This window comes from Selaginella moellendorffii, unplaced genomic scaffold, assembly GCF_000143415.4.
Source record: "Selaginella moellendorffii unplaced genomic scaffold, v1.0 SELMOscaffold_88, whole genome shotgun sequence".
In the NCBI taxonomy this organism is placed as follows: domain Eukaryota; kingdom Viridiplantae; phylum Streptophyta; class Lycopodiopsida; order Selaginellales; family Selaginellaceae; genus Selaginella; species Selaginella moellendorffii.
In genome coordinates, this window is record NW_003314349.1 from 191541 (window position 1) to 211796 (window position 20256).

Sequence of the window (20256 nt, forward strand, 5' to 3'; positions counted from 1 at the left end):
TTAGATAGATTCCTTAGTTTTCGAGTATGTTATATATTATTATTACATAATGGAATATTTATAACAGTTGGATTCTTAAAGGCTATTTTACAAGAATAGGCTTGGATATTTTCACCTCTGGTAATGTTTTTATTTTAAGCTTTGCCAAAAGGGCCATAATTGATGGTAGTTTTGAAAAAAAATGGCTGAAGAAGTGTTGTGATCTCTGTCATCCTTTAATTATCTAAGCTTAAATTATATGATCTTTGTAGAAACTATGTCCATCTTGTTAGATAGAGCTCACAACCACATTCTAACAACTCTAGCACACAAACAAGCTGGATTTACATTGACTCGATTGGCATTTGTCCACAAATTCCTCCAGCGCTTCTTGCTTCTTCCTGAAACGCATTCCTCCACAAAGCTCGAGGCAAACCTAGAAGAAGTGCACTGGGTAACGCCATGGCCTGAAGTGACCCCATGGGATGGTGGAGCCAGTCCGTGTTCTTGGCAACCGCATCCAAGATATCCTCCAGGACGTCCTGTTGAGCGCTAGGAGACCACCACAGATCCCAGCCTCAGTGAAACCCAGCGCTAGAGCCGGGCTAGAGCTCGGTTGCATTCGCTCAGCTGCTAGATTCAAGATGGCAGATCACGCCCGTGTCTTTGGAGAAGCTGTAGCAGACAACCCAGTCGGGCGAGACGCACTGACTGAAGAGACCAGAAGGCCCATACAATCAGCCAGGAGCTTCGAGGATTCCAGTTGTAGTGCTAGTCAGGGGCTAGTGGAGAAACGACCCATCCTTCGTCTTGTAGATTGCCTGCAGGAAGAGCCACCAATGCGCTCCACCGTGCGTTGCCACAACATGGAAGTTTTGCCAGCGATCTAGCTCCATCTCCCGCGTGATAAACTTGTAGTTAGGATGGATCCAGAGAGACTTGTATGCTAGGCCAAGACCACCTTTCTCGAGCACGGCATGCGCGAGCTCGTTGGCGTAGCATGACAGGCTCACATCCAGATACATACACATTCCGACCCTTCTTCCAGAAACTTTCAGAGTGTACGTTCACTCTTTTGGATCATCTCTCTTGGCTAAAGTTTGCTGGGGTGTTTCTTTCGATCTTCTTCTTCTTCTTCGTCGCGGGAGTCCATGCAGGGATAATCGATGTAACCGAGCACAGGGTGGTGCGTGTAGAAGGTGGCGCGGTTGTAAGGATTGAGTTGGACGTCCCCGTGCCTCGCAAATCGCGCTGGGAGATCCGGGTTGGAGATGAAGAGGCGGCCGTAAGCCACCAAGTCCGCGTACCCCGACTGGATGGCAGCGTTGCCCAGCTCTTTCGTGAATCCTCCGCTGCACAGGAAGGCTATGGACGATCCGGATGTGGACTCTCGCAGGAAGCCCAGGCTCCGGTTCCAGTCCCTGGAGCTGGCGAAGATACTCTTCCCCTCGGTCATCATCTTGGAGGACGAGAAGGCCGGCTCGGTGGCGTGGAGGTAGAGCACCCCGAGCTTGACGAAACCAGCTACCAGGTGGTGGGCGAGCGCTACCGGGTCGCTGTCCGTGGCACCGAGGTGGTCGATGATGGGGGAGATTCGAACGGCAGTGCGCTGCGGACCGGCTTCTCGGCAGATGGCTTCCAGGATTTCGAGGACGAGCCTGGATCTGTTGGCGATGGAGCCACCGTAGGAGTCGTCTCGGTCGTTGATGCCGTCTTTGAGGAACTGGTCGAGCAAGTAGCCGTGCGCGGCGTGGATCTCGACGCCATCGAATCCGGCCGCGAGGGCGTTTCGTGCTGCGAGCTGGAAGTCTGTGATGAGCTGCGGTATCTCGTCCGTTTGGAGAGCTCGGGGGGCCGAGCATGGGACCGGTGTTCCATCTGGGAGCCGGACTGTCCATCTGGGAGGAAGTGGATTGTTTGTAGATGAGACAGGGGACTGGCCTCGGGGCTGGAAACCTGTATAGAGAAGATAAGTTCTGTGCTACTTTCCTCCCATCTAGAAAGAACAGAGGAACTTACAAGTATGTGATGCTCTTCCAACGTGCCAGAGCTGGCAAAAGAAGATGGCACCTTTGTCATGCACAGCTTTCACGACGGGCTTCCAGGCTTGAACCTGTTCGTCCGACCAGATCCCTGGAGAATGTGGCCACCTGAAAGCAAAGCAGTGGAGACCATTAGAAGAAAAGATCGAAAAATAATATGCTCACCCGATTCCTTGCTGCGATACAGCTGCTGCCTCCGAGATCAAGAGGCCCCCAGGCGATGCTCTCTGGGAGTAGTAGAGGACGTTGGCAGGCTGAGGGATGTGGTCCGTTGCTCGGCAGCGAGTGACTGGCGCCAAGACGACTCTGTGCGACAGAGCGAACGGACCCAGCTGGAATGGTTCCATCAGGGGATTTGATGAGCTTTCCATCGCCTCCCGCTTCTGGCTCTCAAGATTGGACGATTCTGGCTCTCAAGATTGAACGATTCTGGCTCTGCAAAAGTGAAGAACGCAACCAAACAAGCTTATTTTATTCTTCCCTCCATGACTCCATCAGCGCGTGCTTAGCGCATCCGATACTTGCGATACGTGCCACGGTGATGCTGATGCTTGAGAGGAAGATTAAAATGCGGTGAGATTGGAAGAGTTAAAGACTTGGTAGATCTGTGCCAGCTTGAGTGAGAAGAAGAAACAGACAAAGCGACGTCTTTACCTTTGTGTGACGTACGGTCTGTCAAACAGTGGCACCGGACGCGCTTGAGGAATCATTTCACACCTCAGTGCTCTCACGAATCTCTCTTCTTCCTCCTGCCATCATAATTCAGTAGTAGCATCTCATCGCGAGAATGTGGCTTACCTTTCTCGCTAATTCCAGCTCTTCCTTTAGTTGTTTATACATGCTTTGTTTCTCGACAATCTGAACGTGTAACTTGCTGAGCATTAATAAAGCATGTAGGAAAGCCGACCTTCTTTTCAAATGCTGCACGTTGGATAGCCCGATTGTCAGCTTTGAGATTGAACTCCTTTATTTCAGTCAGAGGCTTTCTGGATCTTCCAGGGACAAATACTGCACCACTGTTGGCAGGAAGAAGGTTAAGAATGAAAACATGAAACTGACTGTAGTAGGCGGAAGTACTAGAGCGTAGCAGAGGTACCTGCAGCTTATTGGTTGGGCTCGAAATCTAGACAACTCTGCCCTTTGCTTATCCGCTCTAGCGCGATCTTCAGCTAAGCGTTGCACTTCCTGTTCATGCCTCGTTAAACTCTCAAGCCGAAACGGTTCTGGTCTTGTGCATGGCTTCTGAGCTGGTTTTGCAGGTATCTATGGCACAAAGAATGAATCTGTCAGGCTTGATTAAGAATGAACGTACGTTTGGAAAATCCGTTGTGAACGGCAACAAATTCGCTTTCGGGATTCTTGACAACGTTTCGGACGTCATCTCTTTCGAAAGTTCTTCCATAAACTTCCCCATCTTAGCCGAGCCTCGTTCCTGCAGATCAAAGCTAACACTAGTGAAGAATTATGAAACCAAACCTCTGTCAGAAGATGGAAAGGTTTTGCGATTGTTTTTCCTCGGATTGGACGAGGATGCGAGTCAAGAGAAAGCTGTCACAAGGTAGAATAATATAGTTATACTCTTTCAAGCGAGAACTTACCCTCCTGAAACCTTTAAGAACTTCTCGATGACATCTTTCCTTTGTGGCAAAATTAAACTCCTAGAAAGTTGCAAACAGAAGCTTGCTTGAAAGTAACAAGTTGACTTACCAATGGAACTGTCACATGACGTTTCTGATGTCGATAAATCCCCGAATCTCCTCGGCTCTCAAAGACCTGCAGCAAGTCGATGTGAATGTGAAACAAGACCAGGAAATGACGACCTTTTTGTTGAATGGCAGTGCCTTGAACTTTGGAACTTTAGCTCGCTCATCTTGTACCAGTTCGTCGCTGCTTTTGGCCCTGAAAGAAGACTTGTAAAATGTGAGACTCTTAAGAGAAAGTAAGATACCTTGGCCGATCTGGTATGGAGATATGACCCGCAGGAGCAGACTTGCGTCTTTGCTTCTTCTTTGTTGAGAGCTGAGGAGACAACAAATTGTTTTCAAATCGGACAAATAACAACAACAAACTTACGTTCAAAGGCTGCTCCACACACTTTAGCGAAGTATGCTGCATAGCACGCTCGTTCGTTCTCAGATTGAATTCCTGTAGAACATTTGTCGACATACCGAAGTCTTATATTTTCGTATACCTGAAATCGTGGTAACTCAGGAGTACTTCTCGGGAAAGCAGGCAAAGTCGGGGCTTGAAGGATCTGTGAACATTAAATGCGAGAATTTTCATCATGAGAAGTCTTACTTTCTTATTTGCGGGGCGCGCTTTGAACTTTGGCATTTTAGAAAGAATTTCTTCCTCGAGCTCGGTAGCGCTCTTTACCCTGGTAAGACGATACGAATTAGTCTTATCAAACGATGTCAAAGCACGGGCAAAACAACTAGCCTCGGAGGTCGTGATCGAGAAGAAGTTTCTAGTTCTGGATCCTTTGGCCTTGACAATGTCAATTTTGGTTTCTGATTTAATAGGACGTTAGAAATTAAAAAGTAAAATATGCTCTCACATTTTGCTTCTGAAAGGGTGCAGGTGTTCTAAGGTGAAACCGTTGAACTTGTTCAGCCACTGATACGAAAGTGCTCAGATCTCCCATCTGAAGGAGATCGCGTTAAACTTTAGACATACCAATATTCAAAAATCACCTTTGAAACACTGTCATGTCCTCCTTTTCTATGCATTTGTGCTCTCTTGTCCGTTGAAAGCTGAAATATTTGAGGAACGGTTGGAGCAGGCGTATACTTATGCGCCTGCGCCTACAATGTTGGCTTAGTTTTGAAACAACTAAAATGCATAGAACTCTCACCTGCTTTTGTCCTCCATCTAGTTTTCGTCTTTTACAGGAATTTCCTTGAGGTGTTGGGGCTGTTTGTTGCTTGGCAATGGCTTTCTTCTTTTTCGTAGTATCGTGAGTATGCCTGTAAGCATAGAAATCAAGCGTCGATTTAAATATTTCCAGTTTCATAGAAGATTACGTACCTTTTCATTTGTTTTTTCACAACGGCTGGTTCCCATAATCTCTTGGCAGGAAAATCTGCAGTCAAACCTGGTTGCATCCTGGCAGAATCTTCCGGCACTTCATCGCTGCCAGTGTCCGCGCTTACTATGAATTCATTTTTCTTGGGCGTTGAGAGATCTATCACCTCTGGCAAATCTGAACCAGCAGCTGCAACAAAACAAAAACGTCCAAGTTGAACATGATAAATCCTACTCACCCAGAGAAGTCGTCGTGGCTGTAGTGTCCGTTGTCTGGTTGTCTAATCGGATCAAAAGCTTCAACTTCCTGTAAAAGTCGTGAGAAACAACAAGTCAAATTGCTGATAGCCTTACAGTTGCTCGTCTCTATCCGGATGTGTGATCTGGATCGAAATTAACATCACGTGTTAGGAAAAATCGTCGGAAACATTGTCTTTTTATCAGCCATCACAGACCTGGTCTTGTTTGGAGTCGGAGAATGCACAAGCTGTTAGAAGGAAATACCACACTATATTAATAGCACAAGAAAAAAAGATGGTGGAACTTACGTGATGGCTCGTAACCAGCAGCGATCTCAAACCACCTCTCCACGGCTCGGACCTGTTCTTCAGTCTCATCCACGCAGAAATCGAAGAAGCGCGGGGCACAAAACTCGTAGCAAATGTCGTGGCAGCTCAAGGGAGACATCGGCCCTAACACCATCGCCATTGCCGCCATGCCAAGCTCCAATGCACTCTAATCCTAGGGTCACACCGATCGCGCCATTCTTTGGTCACATTCTTGGATTTCTTGGAAATGCTCCACAATATGTCGGCGATCGAGAGGATTCTTGCTCACCGCTGCGATCAAAACCCCGATTCAATGAGGTGCGCGCAAAGATTGAGAGACGAGAAGAGAGATCGGGAGGGAGATTTCAAGAACACTCACCAGGATCACCGCCATTGCCCCACAGCGCCGAGAATTAGGGGTTTACCACGCGAAACTCCTGCGATATTCACAGCATCACCTGGCAGCGCCAGCGTTAGATTCTCTACTCAAGAGCAAAATATTCCCATGTGAAAAGGCATATTCTACTATACTAAGAATATTCTAGATTCTAAATTCAAACCATTTTCTTATTTTCTTACCGCCCACGAGCGTCGACCAAATCCGGGGGAGACACGTGCAAGAAAGTGAAGCCGCGAAGAAGCTACTCTCCATTAATAAAGGAAGCTGCGCGGTTTGTCCGATTAAGCCAATTCGCTACGTGCTACCATGCCTTGCTCGTTCGTCAACTCGTCAAACAAAGAGTGCTGTGTGTGTGGCGGCATATCCACCTAACGCGGTACAACGCACCGTTACCCGCACGGTACACCAACCTCCCACCAGACCGCGCGGTCGTTTCGGGCGCCGCGCGCTCTAAAGGAAGCTAGTAGCGGCGCAGCCAGGCCCCACTATAGCGCCCGACCGGACCCAGCGGCGCCGCCGTGGTCCACGGGTCAATCCCCTTGCTTTATAGCCCATCTCTCTTCCTCCCCAGAGATAGAGGGCTCTCACTTTCTCTCTTTCCTTCTGGAACTTCTCCGCTATAGCAGCGCATGGAGCTCTCGATCGAGAAACTGAGATCGCCCAGGAGGAGATCATCGTTCTCGAGTAGCTTCTTCCCGGAGGATCAAGCTAGCAGCGCTTGCTCCACCCCATTCGTGAGCGCCCCCTCCAGTCCCCGCTACTGCTACTACAGCGCGCCACCGAGTCCTCCTCCCAGGCATGATCTAGGCGGAGCCGAGGCGGCGGTGCCTTTCTCCTGGGAGGAGCGTCCAGGAACTCCAAAGTCATCGTCGCCAACTTCTTCTTCCAGGACGACGATGAAGAACTCGGTGGATCATCTGGCAGCCATGGGAATGGGATTCCACTTCAGTGCTCCGGTGAGCCCCCAGCGAGGAGAATTCGACCACCAGGTGAATGGAGGATTGATCGACGAGTTTGAGTTTAGCTCCGCCAGGATATCTGACGCCGACTCGGTAGTCTCCCACGCCGATGAGCTCTTCTTCCAAGGACAGATCCTTCCACTCACGCTTCCCAGCCGCTTAAAGCACCACAAGTCCATCTCTCTTCAGCTCCAGGATTTTAGTCCACGGACGAGTGATGTCTTTAGCCCCGGAGCAGCGCTGTCCAGCCACCAGCTTCCATCTCCAAAACCGCTGCTCAAGTCACCACCCCGGCTATCCTCGCCTTTGCAATCTCCGCATCGATCCAGGTCGCCGTCCAAGCTTGCGAAGGTTGGCTTCGAGAATAGTTTTAGGAGCCGGTCTCGTCATCCTCCACCATCGTCTCCACGGAGAAGCTTGCGAGAGTTGCTCCACCTCAACGTGAGCACCAAGTTCGCCATCCTCAAGCCTTCCGACAGCCGGAGTGGCAGCAAATCTTCATCTGGAACCGACAGTAGAAGTGGCAGTCTCAAGTCCTCTGGAACTGACAGTAGAAGCTCCAGCAACTCCTCGTCGTCTCAGAGGTTCTCCAACTCGAGGAGCTCGTCCGTTTCATCGAGCGGAGGGAACTCCGCCGCGTCCAGGCAAGTCACTCCTGTGTCCTCGCGGGAGCTGCTCCAGAATTACAGCAAGAATCACAAGCCGCAAGAATTGAGAAGGAAGACGTTGCTACCTTACAGCCAGGGTCTTCTAGGATGTCTCAGCTGCCTCACGGTGCCGTCCCTCCGACGCGTTCAGGATCTGGACTATTAAAGTGGAAAAACGATGAACACGTTTGGTTTGGAAAAGAATACTTAATGGATCACTTACTGGATCGGAGGAACAAAGAAAAAAAAAAAAAGCTGTTTTGTTGCAGTAGCTAGATGCCGCACGAATGAATGCCCCTGTAAAGAAAAATGCCTGACAGTTTGTAATAGAAAAGCGAGCACGATGCACGCACAAGGAAAAAAAAGGAGGAAGCCTTACCAGTGAATATTCTGATTCATCTTGCTTTTCTCTTTCTTGGCCGGACGTAAGAAGTCACTGGTTTCGGTAAAGCAACTCCAGCACTCCGGGAGAGTTGAGCAAGCTGTTGAAAAAGGGCTTTGCTTTCGTTGTTGATGAAAGCAATCGCAGTACCCGGCTCATCCAATCTCGACGCTCTCCCGAGCTGATGAGTGTACTCCTGGACAGTGTTTGGCATGTCGAAGATGATCACCTGCGTGGCTCTGAGAAGATCCAACCCCCGCCCCAAAACTCCTGTAGCAACGATCACGTCCAAGCTCCCAACCAGGAAGCTTTTCAGCACCTCACGCCTCTCCTTCATTGCCTTGTGCCCGTGCAGCGAAGCGCACCGCAACTTCGTCACCTTGGAGATGGCGTCGGCCAAAAGCTCCGCTCCAAGTCTAGAGTTGACAAACACCACACCTGGCGGTTGGAAGCGCGAAGAACTCTGAAGAAAGTCAAACAACTTCTTCTTCTTGTTCTTCGTTTCCACCCAGACAACCGTCTGCTGCACGGCACCAGTGGGAGCACCCGGCGGACCCGCGGAGATGACCATCAAACTCTTCGCGATCGACGTCGCAAACTTCTCGATCTCGGGAGGAACAGTAGCCGAGAAAAGCATCACCTGCGGGGTCGGGAGAGCCCGGACGATCTGCATGACTTGCTCACGGAAGCCCCGTTCCAACATGCAGTCCACTTCGTCGAGCACGAGCACGGAAACTTTGGCCAAGTTGACGTCCTCGTGCCTGGAAAGCACGTCCAAAAGCCTGCCTGGAGTCCCCACAATGAGCTCCACTCCCTTCCTGATCCTATACGCTTGCTGCGGCATCACATCTCCTCCGACCACCAGCGCGGTTTTGAAAGGCAGGCCCTTGGCGAGAATCTTAGCGTGGTCCTCCACCTGCGAGCTTAGCTCCCTTGTCGGCGTCAAGACCATGGCGAGCGGAGGACGAGACGTCTCGTCGTCCTCGTCCGGACCTCCACTCCGGATCTTACAGCACCTGGCGATGATCGGCAGTAGAAAGCTCAGCGTTTTCCCGGATCCGGTGTGAGACGAGACGAGCAAGTCGCGCCCTGCGAGAGCTGCTGGGAGAACTTGCATCTGGATTGGAGTGGGAGCCTCGTAGCCAGCGCTTGACAAGTTCTCCATGAGCCTGGGAGCGAAGCCACACTGTCCAAAGTCGAGGATGGGAGGAGGTGGCGGAGCTCCTCCTCCTCCGCGGACCGAGACACCGATGCTTTCTCTCAGAGCTAGAGCTTCCTGGATCGAAAGACCGCCTGTGATGGATTCCTGGTCGATCTCCCACTGCTCGTTCCTAGCCTTGTGAGAATTCGAAGTGAGCTCTTTGTACCTGACCACCACCTTCTTGCATTCCAGGCTACACACATCGTCCCCGGTCTCGTCGCAAATGTACTCCCCAAATCGCCCACACACGGCGCACCGCGGCTCGCCATCGCCGGCATTTCGCTGCTCCACGCACCGCTCCTTGACGGGCTCGTCATCGACCTCTTCTACCAAAACCAGAGAAATTTCTTTGGAAAACCGATCCAATCCCACCGGCGCTTACCTTCACGATGCTCCTCCTGCGCCGCCGAGACGAGATCCCTCCTCCCGAGCTCCGGAACGCGCGATGGATCTCCGCGCGCCGCTAGACAGCGTGGGAGGAACATAGCACATAGAAAACCCTAATTTCTCACTCCAATTAAAACCAAGTATACATACAGTTAGCTCGCAATCGTCCACCATAGCCAAGCCTTCGGACCTTCCACCGGAATTCTTCCAGTCTCGCCCAAGGAGCTCTTTGCGAGAGAGCTCCTCCTCGTCTTGGTGCTTGCTAGTTAAATGATTCGTTATTGTCATTGATCTTGGTCTTGATCTATAGCAGTGTGATCTTCGGCTGCGTGGTTAATTCCGTCCAGCTCTCCATCGTCGTCACACATTTGAGTTTCCGCGTTAGCAGCAGCAGCTTGTTTCACGAACTGGCCTCTCACTCGCGGACGCTGCTCGGCCAGCCTCTTTCTACTTTGGTATCGGACCTGGAAGAACAAGACATTAGAATTAGCTGTGACAATTCTCACATCTTCAAGCACTTGGAAATCGATCCATCAAAGGAAAAAAAAAAGCTTTCTCTCCTCGCACTCTCGTCAAGCATTGAGAAGATCACGAAAATGATAAAGTTCACAAAGCAAGGAAAAGAAAAAACCGAATTTTCAGAGCACAAGAAAAAAAAAACAGTTTTGAGACCTCTCTCCGCTCGCATTCTCGCCAAGCATGAAACTCTAATGCTTTCACTAGGAACTAAAAGCAAGGAAAAGAAAAATCGAACAAAAGAGAAAAACACGAAGAACACAACCAAAACGAAGAGAAACACGAAGAATACAAACAAAACGAAGAGAAACACAAGGAACACAAACAAAACGAAGAGAACGCGAAAAACACAAACAAAACGAGGGAAGCACGAAGAACACAAACGAAATGAGAAGAACACAAACAAGGCGAAGGAAGAACATACCTTCTTCTCGAAACACCGCTCTTTCCTCTTCTGCCGGAACTTGTAGAGAGCAACCTCTCGCCGCGTGAGCCGAGCACTGTCTGGAACTTGTGTTGCTCCACCCGCTTCATTGATGGTGTTACTAGTGTTGCTACCATTGGTCACGCCCGTAGCAGCGGTAGCGTTCCCACCCCTACTGCTCCCATTGTTGGTACCACCACTGTCACCATTACCAGCCGCTAGACTGCAGCTCCCCTGGCCTTTGTGGATGTTATTGTTGTTGGCACTAAGATTGTTGCTACCCGAGACGCTACCATTCACGCTACCATTGGTGCCATTCACGCCGCAGCCATTGCTACTGCCACCATTGCTCGCCTCCTCGTTGCCACCACTGTTGTTAGTAGCCCCACCGCCAACACCGGCCTTGGGAGCTTTGACGCTCACGTTGGACGATCCACACTGCTGAGTGCTTCCAACTCTCATCAAGTTAGCATTGTTGGTAGTGTTGTTGTTGCTGGTGTTGGTGTTGTTGTTCACGGTTAGCTCGTCCTCCTCCTGCGGCTGCTGTGCATGCTGGTGGTGATGGTGGTGGTGGTGGTGGTGATGGTGGTGTTGTTGTTGTTGTTGCTGCTGCTGCTGCTGTTTTTGGCTTTGATCTTGCTGCTGTTCTTGGTGGTGGTGCTGCTGCTGCTGCTGGAGTTGGATATGATGCTGGAGCTGCTGTTGTTGTTGTTGCTGCTGCTGCTGCTGGTGAGGAGCTGCTAGCATCGGAGGCGGCCACGCCGGTGGAGAAGAGCCGTGGTAGAAAAAGTGATGGAGAGACTGAGCGTAAGCTGCCGCGATGTCGTTAAATGCCACGAAGTCCGAGGCTGCGAGCTTGAACTGGGAGGCGGCGGCTGCGGCAGCGGCGGCAGCGGCCGCCACCGCCGCTGCCTCGGCTTTTGGAGGCTTGAGGACTTCAGCGGCCGCGGCCGCGGCGTTTGCATGGTGGTGATTCTGGTCTGCTGCTGCCGCTGGTGTGGATTTCTCGTTTCCAAACCAGAGGTTGGCGGCGATGGAAGAGCTCAAAGTCGAGTTGTGCTGGAGCAAAGGATTGTTGCTATACCTGAGACACGCAAAGTGTCAGTGATCTTTATCGTAAAAGTGAAAGAAAAAGATAAAAACCCGACCTTGAAAAGGCAGATCCACCGGAATGATGCAAGAGCCGCTTTTGCTCGCCATCGCCGTCGTCTGGCCCCTTAACGCGCGTCCTTTTCAGCGACAACTCGAGCGCTGAATCGTTGGAAGGCACCGAGTTATCCTTGGAGTCTAGTTTCTCACCCGGCTGCTCAAACGCCGCTTGCTTCTGTATGCTCGCCAGTAAATCCTTGCACGAAGGCTCCCCTCCTCCTCCACTCTTCCCTCCCGCCGCGAGCGATGGAGCCCTCTCGAAAATGGTGATGGAACTCGAAATGGTGGACTTTGCTCCGAGAAGATGATCGCCGAGCAGCTGAGAAGCAGTCCTGCTTTTTTCCGCCATAGCCACCTCTCCGCAATCACGATCGATGTCGATCTCCTCTGCAAGCCAACCACCAGTTATCTCACGGAAAGATTGGACTCGAGAAAGAATACCACGTTTGTCACGCTGGAGAACCAGCTCCTCGGCGGCATGGCTTTGAACTTCCACTGGCTTCTTCGTCCACGAGCTCTGCAGGAGAGAAAGAGAGGCGTAGACACGAAAGAACGAAAGCGAGACGCTCAAAAAGCCTACCTGGGTACCGCTACCATTGTCACTCCCACCTCCGACGTTCAAGCCACTTCCATGCTCACTTCCACCGTAGCTCTGACTGTTGTTGTTCCCCCCGGCAGCCTTTCCAGTTTCACTTCCACTGCCACTGCCACTCGACTTTCGAGCACGCAGCCAAGAAAAACGGGATTTTTCATCAGCAAACACGAACTCCAAGGCATATGTCAACAGCTTACGCTCAGGCACATCCTCCAAAAGTGCTGCCACAGGTTCTTGAGCTCGTTCTTGCGAACCGGCTTCACGAGGAAGTCGACCGCGCCTTTGGACAAGCACTTGAGCACAACGTCCATCGAGTCCAGGCAAGACATCACTGCAAAAATCCGAGAAGCGTTAGACCATGGCACTCGCAAGCGCAGCAAACACTTACTAACAACTGGTATCCTCTTGGGTGAGTCACGGCTCATGATCTTGCCGAGGAGCTCGATCCCGGACAGCCGCGGCATCATCAAGTCCGTGAGCACCAAGTCGACGCTGCTGGATCTCGTCTCGAGGATCTCCCAGGCTTGCAAGCCACTAGCGGCAGGCGTGACTGAGATTCAAGCACAAGCACAGAGCCGACAATTAGAATCGTGATCCGAGAAACCAAGACAGTAACCTTCGTAGCCACAGTTCCGGAGGAGCGCCGCCACGACGTGCCGGGTGGAGTCGTCGTCCTCCACGAGAAGAACTTTAAGGTGGTGATGCTGGAAAGCATTCTCAGCTTGCTGCTGCTGGCGATGGCGATGCTTCTCCTCCCCCTCTGGCTGGAGCTCTTGCTCCTCCTTTTGGTTCCTCGCATGGATCTTCGAATTTGGCTCCGCATTCTTTAGATCGTTCCCGCTATCGTTGTCGTCGGAGCTATTGTTCGTGGGAGGAGCTCCATTCTCGTTGCTACCCTGTGCTCCTTTGCCATTCTCGCCGCTGGCCTCTCCCCTAAGAGCACACGACACGCTACTAGCTATGGTGGCGGTAGTAGTAGTAGTAGTACCGTTAACAAGCACGCCTTCCACCTTATTCATCAAAGGAGACCCGCGATTCCTATCCTCGAGAGCTAAGATCCTAGACACCACTCCCTTGATCTTGTGGCTGGATCAACCATCTGTCCCCTGTCCTACGCTTAGCCGGGACGGCGGCACTCCAGGAGCTCGGGGCTTCACCTCGCGGGACATTAGGAAACCCCGTGAGCTCCAGCTTGATCCTCCATGTCTGACCCACCGGGAAGATTTGCGCCCTTACCCACAATTCCCAGCGATCCGCGCTCCAACGCCCAGGAATTCCTGCGGCGCAGCACTGGCGAAGCTTGCGAAGCGAATCCACAGCGGCAAGGAAGGATAGACGCGAACAAAAGAAAGAAAGATTATAGTCGACCCTTCCACAATCCTAGCTGGCGCACACCACGCGGACGTGGCTCAGCCAGCAGGGCGGAAATCTCGGAAGATTTTTCCCCGGCCAAGTCGAGCTGGCATGCCACGCGGCGTCCCGGGACTCGCTGATCCTGTCCACGTTGGCGGCGAATCATGCGGATCTAATGGAGGGACGCGAGTGGTGAGAGGATCAAATGGGTGGCCAACCAGCACACGAGATATTTTGTGGACACGTGGCATTTTTACTAGCACGGGAACGACGAATTCTGGTGGTCGGCTTCCCTCCACGTGGCTAGGGTTAAGCTGCGGGAATATTCGCTCAGACCCTACAATAAAGCAAAAGATAAAGTAAAAGCGCTTCGCTTTTTTCTCTTTAACGCGCTTTAGAAGGACTTGATCGATTCTGCTGCCAGTAGTAGAAACCTTTGGACAGGTGGGCTAAAGGTCGATCATTCCAGATACCATACTGTTAATCACTCAATCTATCTTAGAATATATTTCTTGACCGATTGTCCTTTTTATCGTGGTCTCTTGCTTTGAGAGCCACGTACCATCAAATTTATCCTTCTACGATAAGGATAAGCCTAGTATTTTATAACAACATATTGCTATGAAGTACAGTTGAATTCTTTATAAAGAACATTTTCATCCAAAGTATGCTAAGTAAGTTCTAACACAACAAATTAAGTGAATTCTCTAACAATATAGAGAATTGTGTGTCACAAGAATTGTCTACATATAGAGTGTTAACTTTTGTTTGGAAATGAAAAGTGTCTATAATCTATATATCTATGCCGACCTCTGCTGAGATCCAGCCCGTGCTCACCACATTTTTCGAAAGAAGAAACCGGTGACTATCCTCAGTGACATTCCTATCACTGCAGCGACGAGAAGCAACAGGACTCACAGCTGAGTTCCTTAAACACCCACTTACTATAATGCTTCGTCAACGCATTTGACACAGTTCCTTGCCACAACACCAAGTGAAGTTTCCGGGGTTCCTTTTCAGGATGGTGTGCATGAACAGTGTTCACAAGGCATGTTGTATGGTAGCTTCGCTAGTGTTGGCGCAGCTATTGATCGCAAGGCCTAGCGCTTTTATCCTGCACTTGAAACCATCAACAAAAACCCTGACCTCGGAAAAGTGATATTTTCTTGACTTCAAGAAAAGCGAAGGCGCTAAAGTGATATCCAAACCGAATGCCTAGAGACTGTCTCACCCTTCAACCAGATCTGGAGCTAGAGAGCGCCCCAAGAAGGATTCGATTTAGGGTGTCTCTCTTCTTGATCTAACCTAGGCTTGATTTTTCTCCTGGGAAATGCGAGGACATGGATCTTTGGAGACGACGTACCTTGAGAACCGGGAGAGTCTTGCGAAGTCACTGAAAGACTCGTTGACTTTGGAGATGGGTTGCGTAAAGTATATATATCCCACCACACAAACTTTTGTTTGAATTGATGCGAAAATGAATATAGCGCTCAAGAATCCTAGAGTCGGAAGGTAACGAGCTCGGGATCAATGCCGGCGGGTGCCGTGCTGCCCTGGCCTGGATCGTGTGCCAGCTGCTTGGCAATCGCCATAGCGGTGCCCAGGTAATCTTTGTGCTGCTGGAGTAGTGGGAGTTTGGTCCATTCCTTGTGTAATGTGGCCTTGGCGGTGGTGTTGATGCTGTTCTTCTCCTCGTATTTCCAGTTCCCAGTCTGCCACTCGAATTCGTAGAGGGGGAGAAAGCGCTGGCCATAGTCCGCCACGAACTCTATGGCGCACAGCAAGAAATGGAACTCTTCCTTGGAGAGGAAGTATGCGAAGTTCAAGCGCGTCCATCCAGGTTTGACACCGCTATATCCCTGTGAGAAAAAAAAAAAGGTTCTTTCCTCGTTAGAAAAAGCTCCTTGGCGAAACCTTCTATTGTTTTGCTTCTCAACCTCTTGAATTGCTGCTCGAAATTTCAGGGAGAGCTCATCACTGACTTTGATAAGCGAGTGGCCTTAAGGACCAGCACACGAGCATCCTCCTCTCGACTGGATCCCAAACAAATCGTTGAGGAGCTTGGCTACAAACCGGCCTTGCATCACGGTTTGCTGGATTCCACCGTTGGAATCAGTGGTCCGGACGAGGAACGAGACGATTGCTGCTCGTTTCACTTGCGTGTTCCCGAGCACCACTATCTTTCGGTTCTTGGACAACCTTTTCAACGCGGTGGTGATGAAGTTGTGCTCTCTCGACTCGATGAGACGGTATCCCATTTCTTCTTGGACAGTGAAGACAATCCCGGCTTTTATCCGCTAGAGTATGGAAGGTGCAATGATCACCGCCATGTGGATCTCAGCACTTGATCTGGTCAACTAGCTGCCGAGGGTCTCATATCCAGCACGTCCCGGATGGAGCCTGGCAGGAGTCAAGAGGATTCACAATGAGCAGAACTGGCTGCTCACAGTGCGTCCACTCTTTGACACCATCATCTCGTCACCGTATGTTCTCCTTTCCCATATTTAAGTCGCTCGTAGCTCGTCACATGGTCCTCCGTGTGTGTGTGTGCATTCATTGTTTTGTGATTCCAATGTGTGATAGGAGATAGTCAAAATGGGAACCAACGACAACAACGTATACATCTCTCTCCAAAAGTAGTAGTGTCTTATAATTTTACAAAAATTTATGAGCCATTGATTCTTTCCTGGAGTTTAGAGATCATCCACAATGCTGATGCTTCTTGGAAAAATTAAGATATAAATAAAATAGAAACTCAAGCCCTTGAAAATCATTTTCATAACAGGGTCTTTATGAAAATGATTTTCAAGGGCTTGAGTTTCTATTTGGAACAACAATTCTTAAACAATATCAAATAGATCTCTCAAGATCTAAATGGTTGAACTTTATAATCCTGTTAAGCATGATTTTGGTTTATTGAGGAATTTTTATTACTATCATCAAACTCACTCAGCTCATAGATGGGAAAATTCTGATGTTTAAAATTAATAGTAGGACCTCTAAGAAAATAAATGCTTAAAATTAAAAGTATGGCTTCGTGAGCTTGTCATTCACGTTTCACTTGTCATATTTATAAATGATCTTCTGGCATCTAGTAAGTGTCACTCAAATTGTCTTCAACCTTCACCTAACTTTTGTGTGGGGTGGAGTTCAAATGCAAACTGAGAACTAGAACATAATATGCTTTTGTAAGAAATGCATTTGTAAGCACTTTGATTGCTTCGTAATTATCTTTTGAGTTAGCCAAATGCCTTAGTCTAATATCTTCCTGTTCAGATCATTAAGAAAATTTTCCTAAAAAGCTATACAGATGAAAATACCTTAAACACTGTCAAAGTCCGAATCGATAATTCTAAGAAGAATACCATGCTATCTTCCATGGTATTTCCAAAATATAAACTTGAGAGATTAAGAAAAGATTATTAAACTGCTAAAACACTTTGCTACTTGTCTGATGAATTTGACATGATAAAAGTGCGCCTACATGACAAGCGGATGCTTTGCACAGAAAATCATCAAATAAATCAGACATGATAATTACTTCTCTAAACCACTAAGACATGACTGCGTTTGAGTGTCCAAAGCAATGCTCACTCTTCATTTCTTCCCTCCACTCAATCCATGCAAGAACCACTGTCTCCAAGCCCCATCTCACTGTCAACCATCTCCTCTTTTGGCTGCGTGGTAGGCTGCCTCAAATAAACAGAGTAAGTGATTGTCTCCAGAACAGTGAGCTTTCCCAGCAAAGCATGCTCTTGATTTACATAAGCATCTGATAGAAAGCTTGAGAATCACTAAATCAAATAACTAGCAAGAGGCCAATTCTTTTCAAACTTTCTAAAGGTTTGTCCCATCCAGTCTTGCCGTGGCTATGGCTTCTCAAGGTACGTCGTCTCCAAATATTCATGTCCTCGCATTTCCCGTCCCAGGCCAGGGACACATCACTCCGATGATGCATCTCTGTAAAAAGATCGCCGCTCGAGATGGATTCACCGTCTCGTTCGTCAATGTCGACAGCCTCCACGACGAGATGATCAAGCACTGGAGAGCTCCACCCAATACGGACCTCCGCCTCGTCTCAATCCCACTCTCCTGGAAGATCCCACACGGCCTGGATGCTTACACTCTCACTCACTTGGGTGAGTTCTTCAAGACCACCACCGAGATGATCCCAGCTCTCGAGCATCTCGTCTCCAAACTCTCTCTCGAGATCTCGCCGGTCCGCTGCATAATCTCGGACTACTTCTTCTTCTGGACCCAGGACGTTGCTGATAAGTTCGGGATTCCAAGGATTGTTCTGTGGCCTGGATCCGCTGCCTGGACCACGATTGAGTATCACATACCCGAGCTCATCGCCGGGGGCCATGTCTTTCCCAGCTTGACCGAAGGTAACTCCACTTTCAATGGGATTCACGTACGCCTCAAAATTTTGCAGCGAAGAAGCTTGTCGCGGATGAATCTGTAGTGGGGATTATCAAGGGACTGGGACCTCTTCATCAAGCCGACATACCTCTCTACTTGCAAGCTGACGATCATCTCTGGGCGGAGTACTCCGTGCAGCGAGTCCCCTACATCCGCAAGGCCTCCTGCGTGCTCGTCAACTCCTTTTACGATCTGGAGCCGGAAGCTTCCGACTTCATGGCGGCCGAGCTCCGCAAAGGTGGCACGGAGTTTCTCTCCGTCGGTCCGATGTTTCTCCTGGACGAGCAGACCTCCGAGATCGGACCAACCAACGTGGTGCTCAGGAACGAGGACGACGAGTGCCTGCGGTGGCTCGACAAGCAGGAAAAGGCTTCCGTTCTCTACATATCTTTTGGCAGCATTGCGGTCGTGACTGTCGAACAGTTTGAGGAGATTGCGGTGGGACTGGAAGCAATCGGAAAGCCTTTCCTGTGGGTTTTACGGCCAGAACTTCTCATTGGCAATCCGGTAGAGAAGTATAAGGAATTCTGCGAACGTACCTCCAAGAAGGGATTTACTGTGTCCTGGGCACCGCAGCTACGAGTTCTGAAACACCCCTCCATCGCTGCGCACCTCAGTCACTGCGGCTGGAACTCGGTGCTGGAAAGTATCAGCAATGGAGTGCCCCTCATGTGTTGGCCTTGGGGAGCTGAGCAAAACACCAACGCAAAGCTGGTTATACACGACTGGAAGATTGGAGCTGGATTTGCAAGAGGGGCGAATGGACTGATCGGCAGAGGCGACATCGAAAAGACGCTGCGGGAGGTGATGGATGGGGAAAGAGGGAAGCAGATGAAAGACGCTGTTGAGGTGCTGAAGTGCAAGGCAAGGAAAGCTGTGGAGAGTGATGGTCGATCCGCTGCGAGCTTGGATGATTTTCTTAAAGGCCTCAGCAGCCAGTGATGCGATGATAAGTTATCACTGCAAGTGCTAGTGTGAGATGGCAAACATGTGAAAAACTTACATGCCATGAATTTGTCAAGCTTGACAAAACATGAAGAGAATAAAATATTCGTCTAGCTTGCAACGCCTTTGTTGACTGGAGAAAACAAGACAGAATCCACCGTTGAATAGCGCTGACCACTTGTAAATGCCGTGATGGATCAAACGTGCCAGTGTTTGATCAGGCCACGACGAGGCATGGGCTAGAGCAGTGAAGGCTGAAAAGGAACAGTAGGAATAGTGCCACTACGTTAAGTGCCTGCTTGTTCTATATGGACATCATGCCATCCTATGTGTTTGCAAAATATCTCAAATCTGCCATGTGGCTTGCCTAGGTAAGTCCTAAGAAATGTGGAAGCAACTATAGCAAGGGAGGTTAGGCAATACAAGGTTACCCAACTCGCTTGTTGGCCAAAAAGACTAATTGGTCGAGCTAAAAAGTGCATAAAAAATCTTGTGTGAGAGAGGAGGATGTAATGTGATTAAAGAGACTTTAAGCCACCATGTTTCCACCAGCCAGCCACAAGCCACCCTAGAACTGGGAAGATGGGGGCTCCAAAGCACCAAAAAAGGTGCATTTGCCCCAACATTTGCAGGGAAGAGCCCGAAAACATTATCTTACTAATCAGATATGCTTAGGGCCACTATGTTACTGCCAATAGACCATGAGCCTCTCTTTTCTATTCTAGAATTTTCCCTCAATCTCTCTCAATCCTCTCATTAGAACACTTTGAAAATATGACTCCTCAAGAACACTTTTAAAATTAAGATTATTGTCTTAGGGCCACTATATTGCTAAAGAAATCTCACAGCTTACAAGTGGCAACATGGTGGCCCTAAGTTTGTGTGTGAGCATTTCATGGCTGACTAGAAAACACTCTCCATTCTAAGATCTACCAGAACATTATTAAACACTTTTAAATGTGACGTCTAACCTATTACTATCACCATCCTCCTCATTATATCCCTAAAATTGGATTGCAAGTCTTCAAGTGAAGATATTAGGCACCTAAATCACAAAAGAATATCCTAATAGATCTCCTTTCCTTACTTTAGTGCCAAATGATTAAAACACGCTATTGACTATAGATAGTAAAACTATATTATCTTGCCACCACTTAGGATGTAATGCTAATTGCATCCTCACCAAAATCTTACTCAATTTATAAATTCCACTATAATTGACAAATATAAAATTTTCTGTCTTGAAAGTTGCTATTCTGGCATCACTTTGCTTCCTTTAGCTA

General features: G+C 49.2%; 6 protein-coding genes across 12 annotated transcripts; 2 read left to right on the plus strand and 4 right to left on the minus strand.

Moving 5' to 3' along the window:
• Positions 1 to 876: 876 nt before the first annotated feature.
• LOC9636863 (putative 12-oxophytodienoate reductase 11) lies at positions 877 to 2455 on the minus strand. Its single transcript, XM_002988389.2, has 3 exons — positions 2187 to 2455; positions 1999 to 2129; positions 877 to 1935 (listed from the first exon to the last, which is right to left on the minus strand). Exons 1-3 carry the CDS (start codon positions 2390 to 2392, stop codon positions 1073 to 1075), a joined length of 1200 nt encoding a protein of 399 aa, XP_002988435.1. The 5' UTR covers positions 2393 to 2455; the 3' UTR covers positions 877 to 1072.
• Positions 2456 to 2501: 46 nt separating this feature from the next.
• LOC112341683 (protein TPX2-like) lies at positions 2502 to 6070 on the minus strand. Of its 2 annotated transcripts, none has more exons than XM_024662251.1 (24): positions 5973 to 6070; positions 5594 to 5884; positions 5501 to 5532; positions 5400 to 5428; positions 5285 to 5352; positions 5049 to 5235; positions 4876 to 4987; positions 4715 to 4819; positions 4579 to 4665; positions 4461 to 4531; positions 4320 to 4398; positions 4213 to 4275; positions 4095 to 4166; positions 3970 to 4040; positions 3842 to 3920; positions 3729 to 3794; positions 3620 to 3679; positions 3498 to 3569; positions 3334 to 3453; positions 3118 to 3284; positions 2929 to 3037; positions 2820 to 2879; positions 2676 to 2770; positions 2502 to 2626 (listed from the first exon to the last, which is right to left on the minus strand). In XM_024662251.1, exons 2-24 carry the CDS (start codon positions 5760 to 5762, stop codon positions 2527 to 2529), a joined length of 2073 nt encoding a protein of 690 aa, XP_024518019.1. In that variant the 5' UTR covers positions 5763 to 5884; positions 5973 to 6070; the 3' UTR covers positions 2502 to 2526. The 2 variants fall into 2 exon arrangements, with proteins under 2 accessions (XP_024518019.1, XP_024518018.1); XM_024662250.1 differs by having other exon boundaries at positions 4715 to 4825; positions 5973 to 6069.
• A 247-nt stretch (positions 6071 to 6317) lies between these two features.
• Positions 6318 to 9682, minus strand: LOC9636864 (DEAD-box ATP-dependent RNA helicase 41). 5 transcript variants are annotated; one of them, XR_002990633.1, is made up of 5 exons: positions 9565 to 9682; positions 7979 to 9508; positions 7823 to 7896; positions 7686 to 7758; positions 6318 to 7624 (listed from the first exon to the last, which is right to left on the minus strand). XR_002990633.1 is itself a non-coding variant. In XM_002988390.2 (3 exons), exons 1-2 carry the CDS (start codon positions 9665 to 9667, stop codon positions 7995 to 7997), a joined length of 1614 nt encoding a protein of 537 aa, XP_002988436.2. In that variant the 5' UTR covers positions 9668 to 9682; the 3' UTR covers positions 6318 to 7896; positions 7979 to 7994. The 5 variants fall into 5 exon arrangements, 3 of the variants coding, with proteins under 3 accessions (XP_002988436.2, XP_024517940.1, XP_024517941.1); XR_002990632.1 differs by having other exon boundaries at positions 6318 to 7758; XM_002988390.2 differs by having other exon boundaries at positions 6318 to 7896; positions 7979 to 9505.
• Positions 6623 to 7765, plus strand: LOC9637565. Its single transcript, XM_002988323.2, has one exon. The coding sequence runs from the start codon at positions 6623 to 6625 to the stop codon at positions 7763 to 7765; it is 1143 nt and encodes a 380-aa protein (XP_002988369.1).
• LOC112341650 (two-component response regulator-like APRR7) lies at positions 9679 to 13614 on the minus strand. Of its 2 annotated transcripts, none has more exons than XM_024662171.1 (8): positions 12870 to 13614; positions 12642 to 12803; positions 12451 to 12584; positions 12239 to 12373; positions 12103 to 12175; positions 11658 to 12045; positions 10510 to 11593; positions 9679 to 10033 (listed from the first exon to the last, which is right to left on the minus strand). In XM_024662171.1, the coding sequence occupies exons 1-8, from the start codon at positions 13270 to 13272 to the stop codon at positions 9854 to 9856; spliced, it is 2559 nt and encodes an 852-aa protein (XP_024517939.1). In that variant the 5' UTR covers positions 13273 to 13614; the 3' UTR covers positions 9679 to 9853. The 2 variants fall into 2 exon arrangements, with proteins under 2 accessions (XP_024517939.1, XP_024517938.1); XM_024662170.1 differs by having other exon boundaries at positions 12100 to 12175; positions 12870 to 13613.
• Positions 13615 to 17429: 3815 nt separating this feature from the next.
• On the plus strand, positions 17430 to 19089 carry LOC9637567 (UDP-glycosyltransferase 85A2). The gene is made up of 2 exons (XM_024662246.1): positions 17430 to 17994; positions 18042 to 19089. The coding sequence occupies exons 1-2, from the start codon at positions 17478 to 17480 to the stop codon at positions 18968 to 18970; spliced, it is 1446 nt and encodes a 481-aa protein (XP_024518014.1). The 5' UTR covers positions 17430 to 17477; the 3' UTR covers positions 18971 to 19089.
• The last annotated feature ends 1167 nt before the right edge of the window (positions 19090 to 20256 follow it).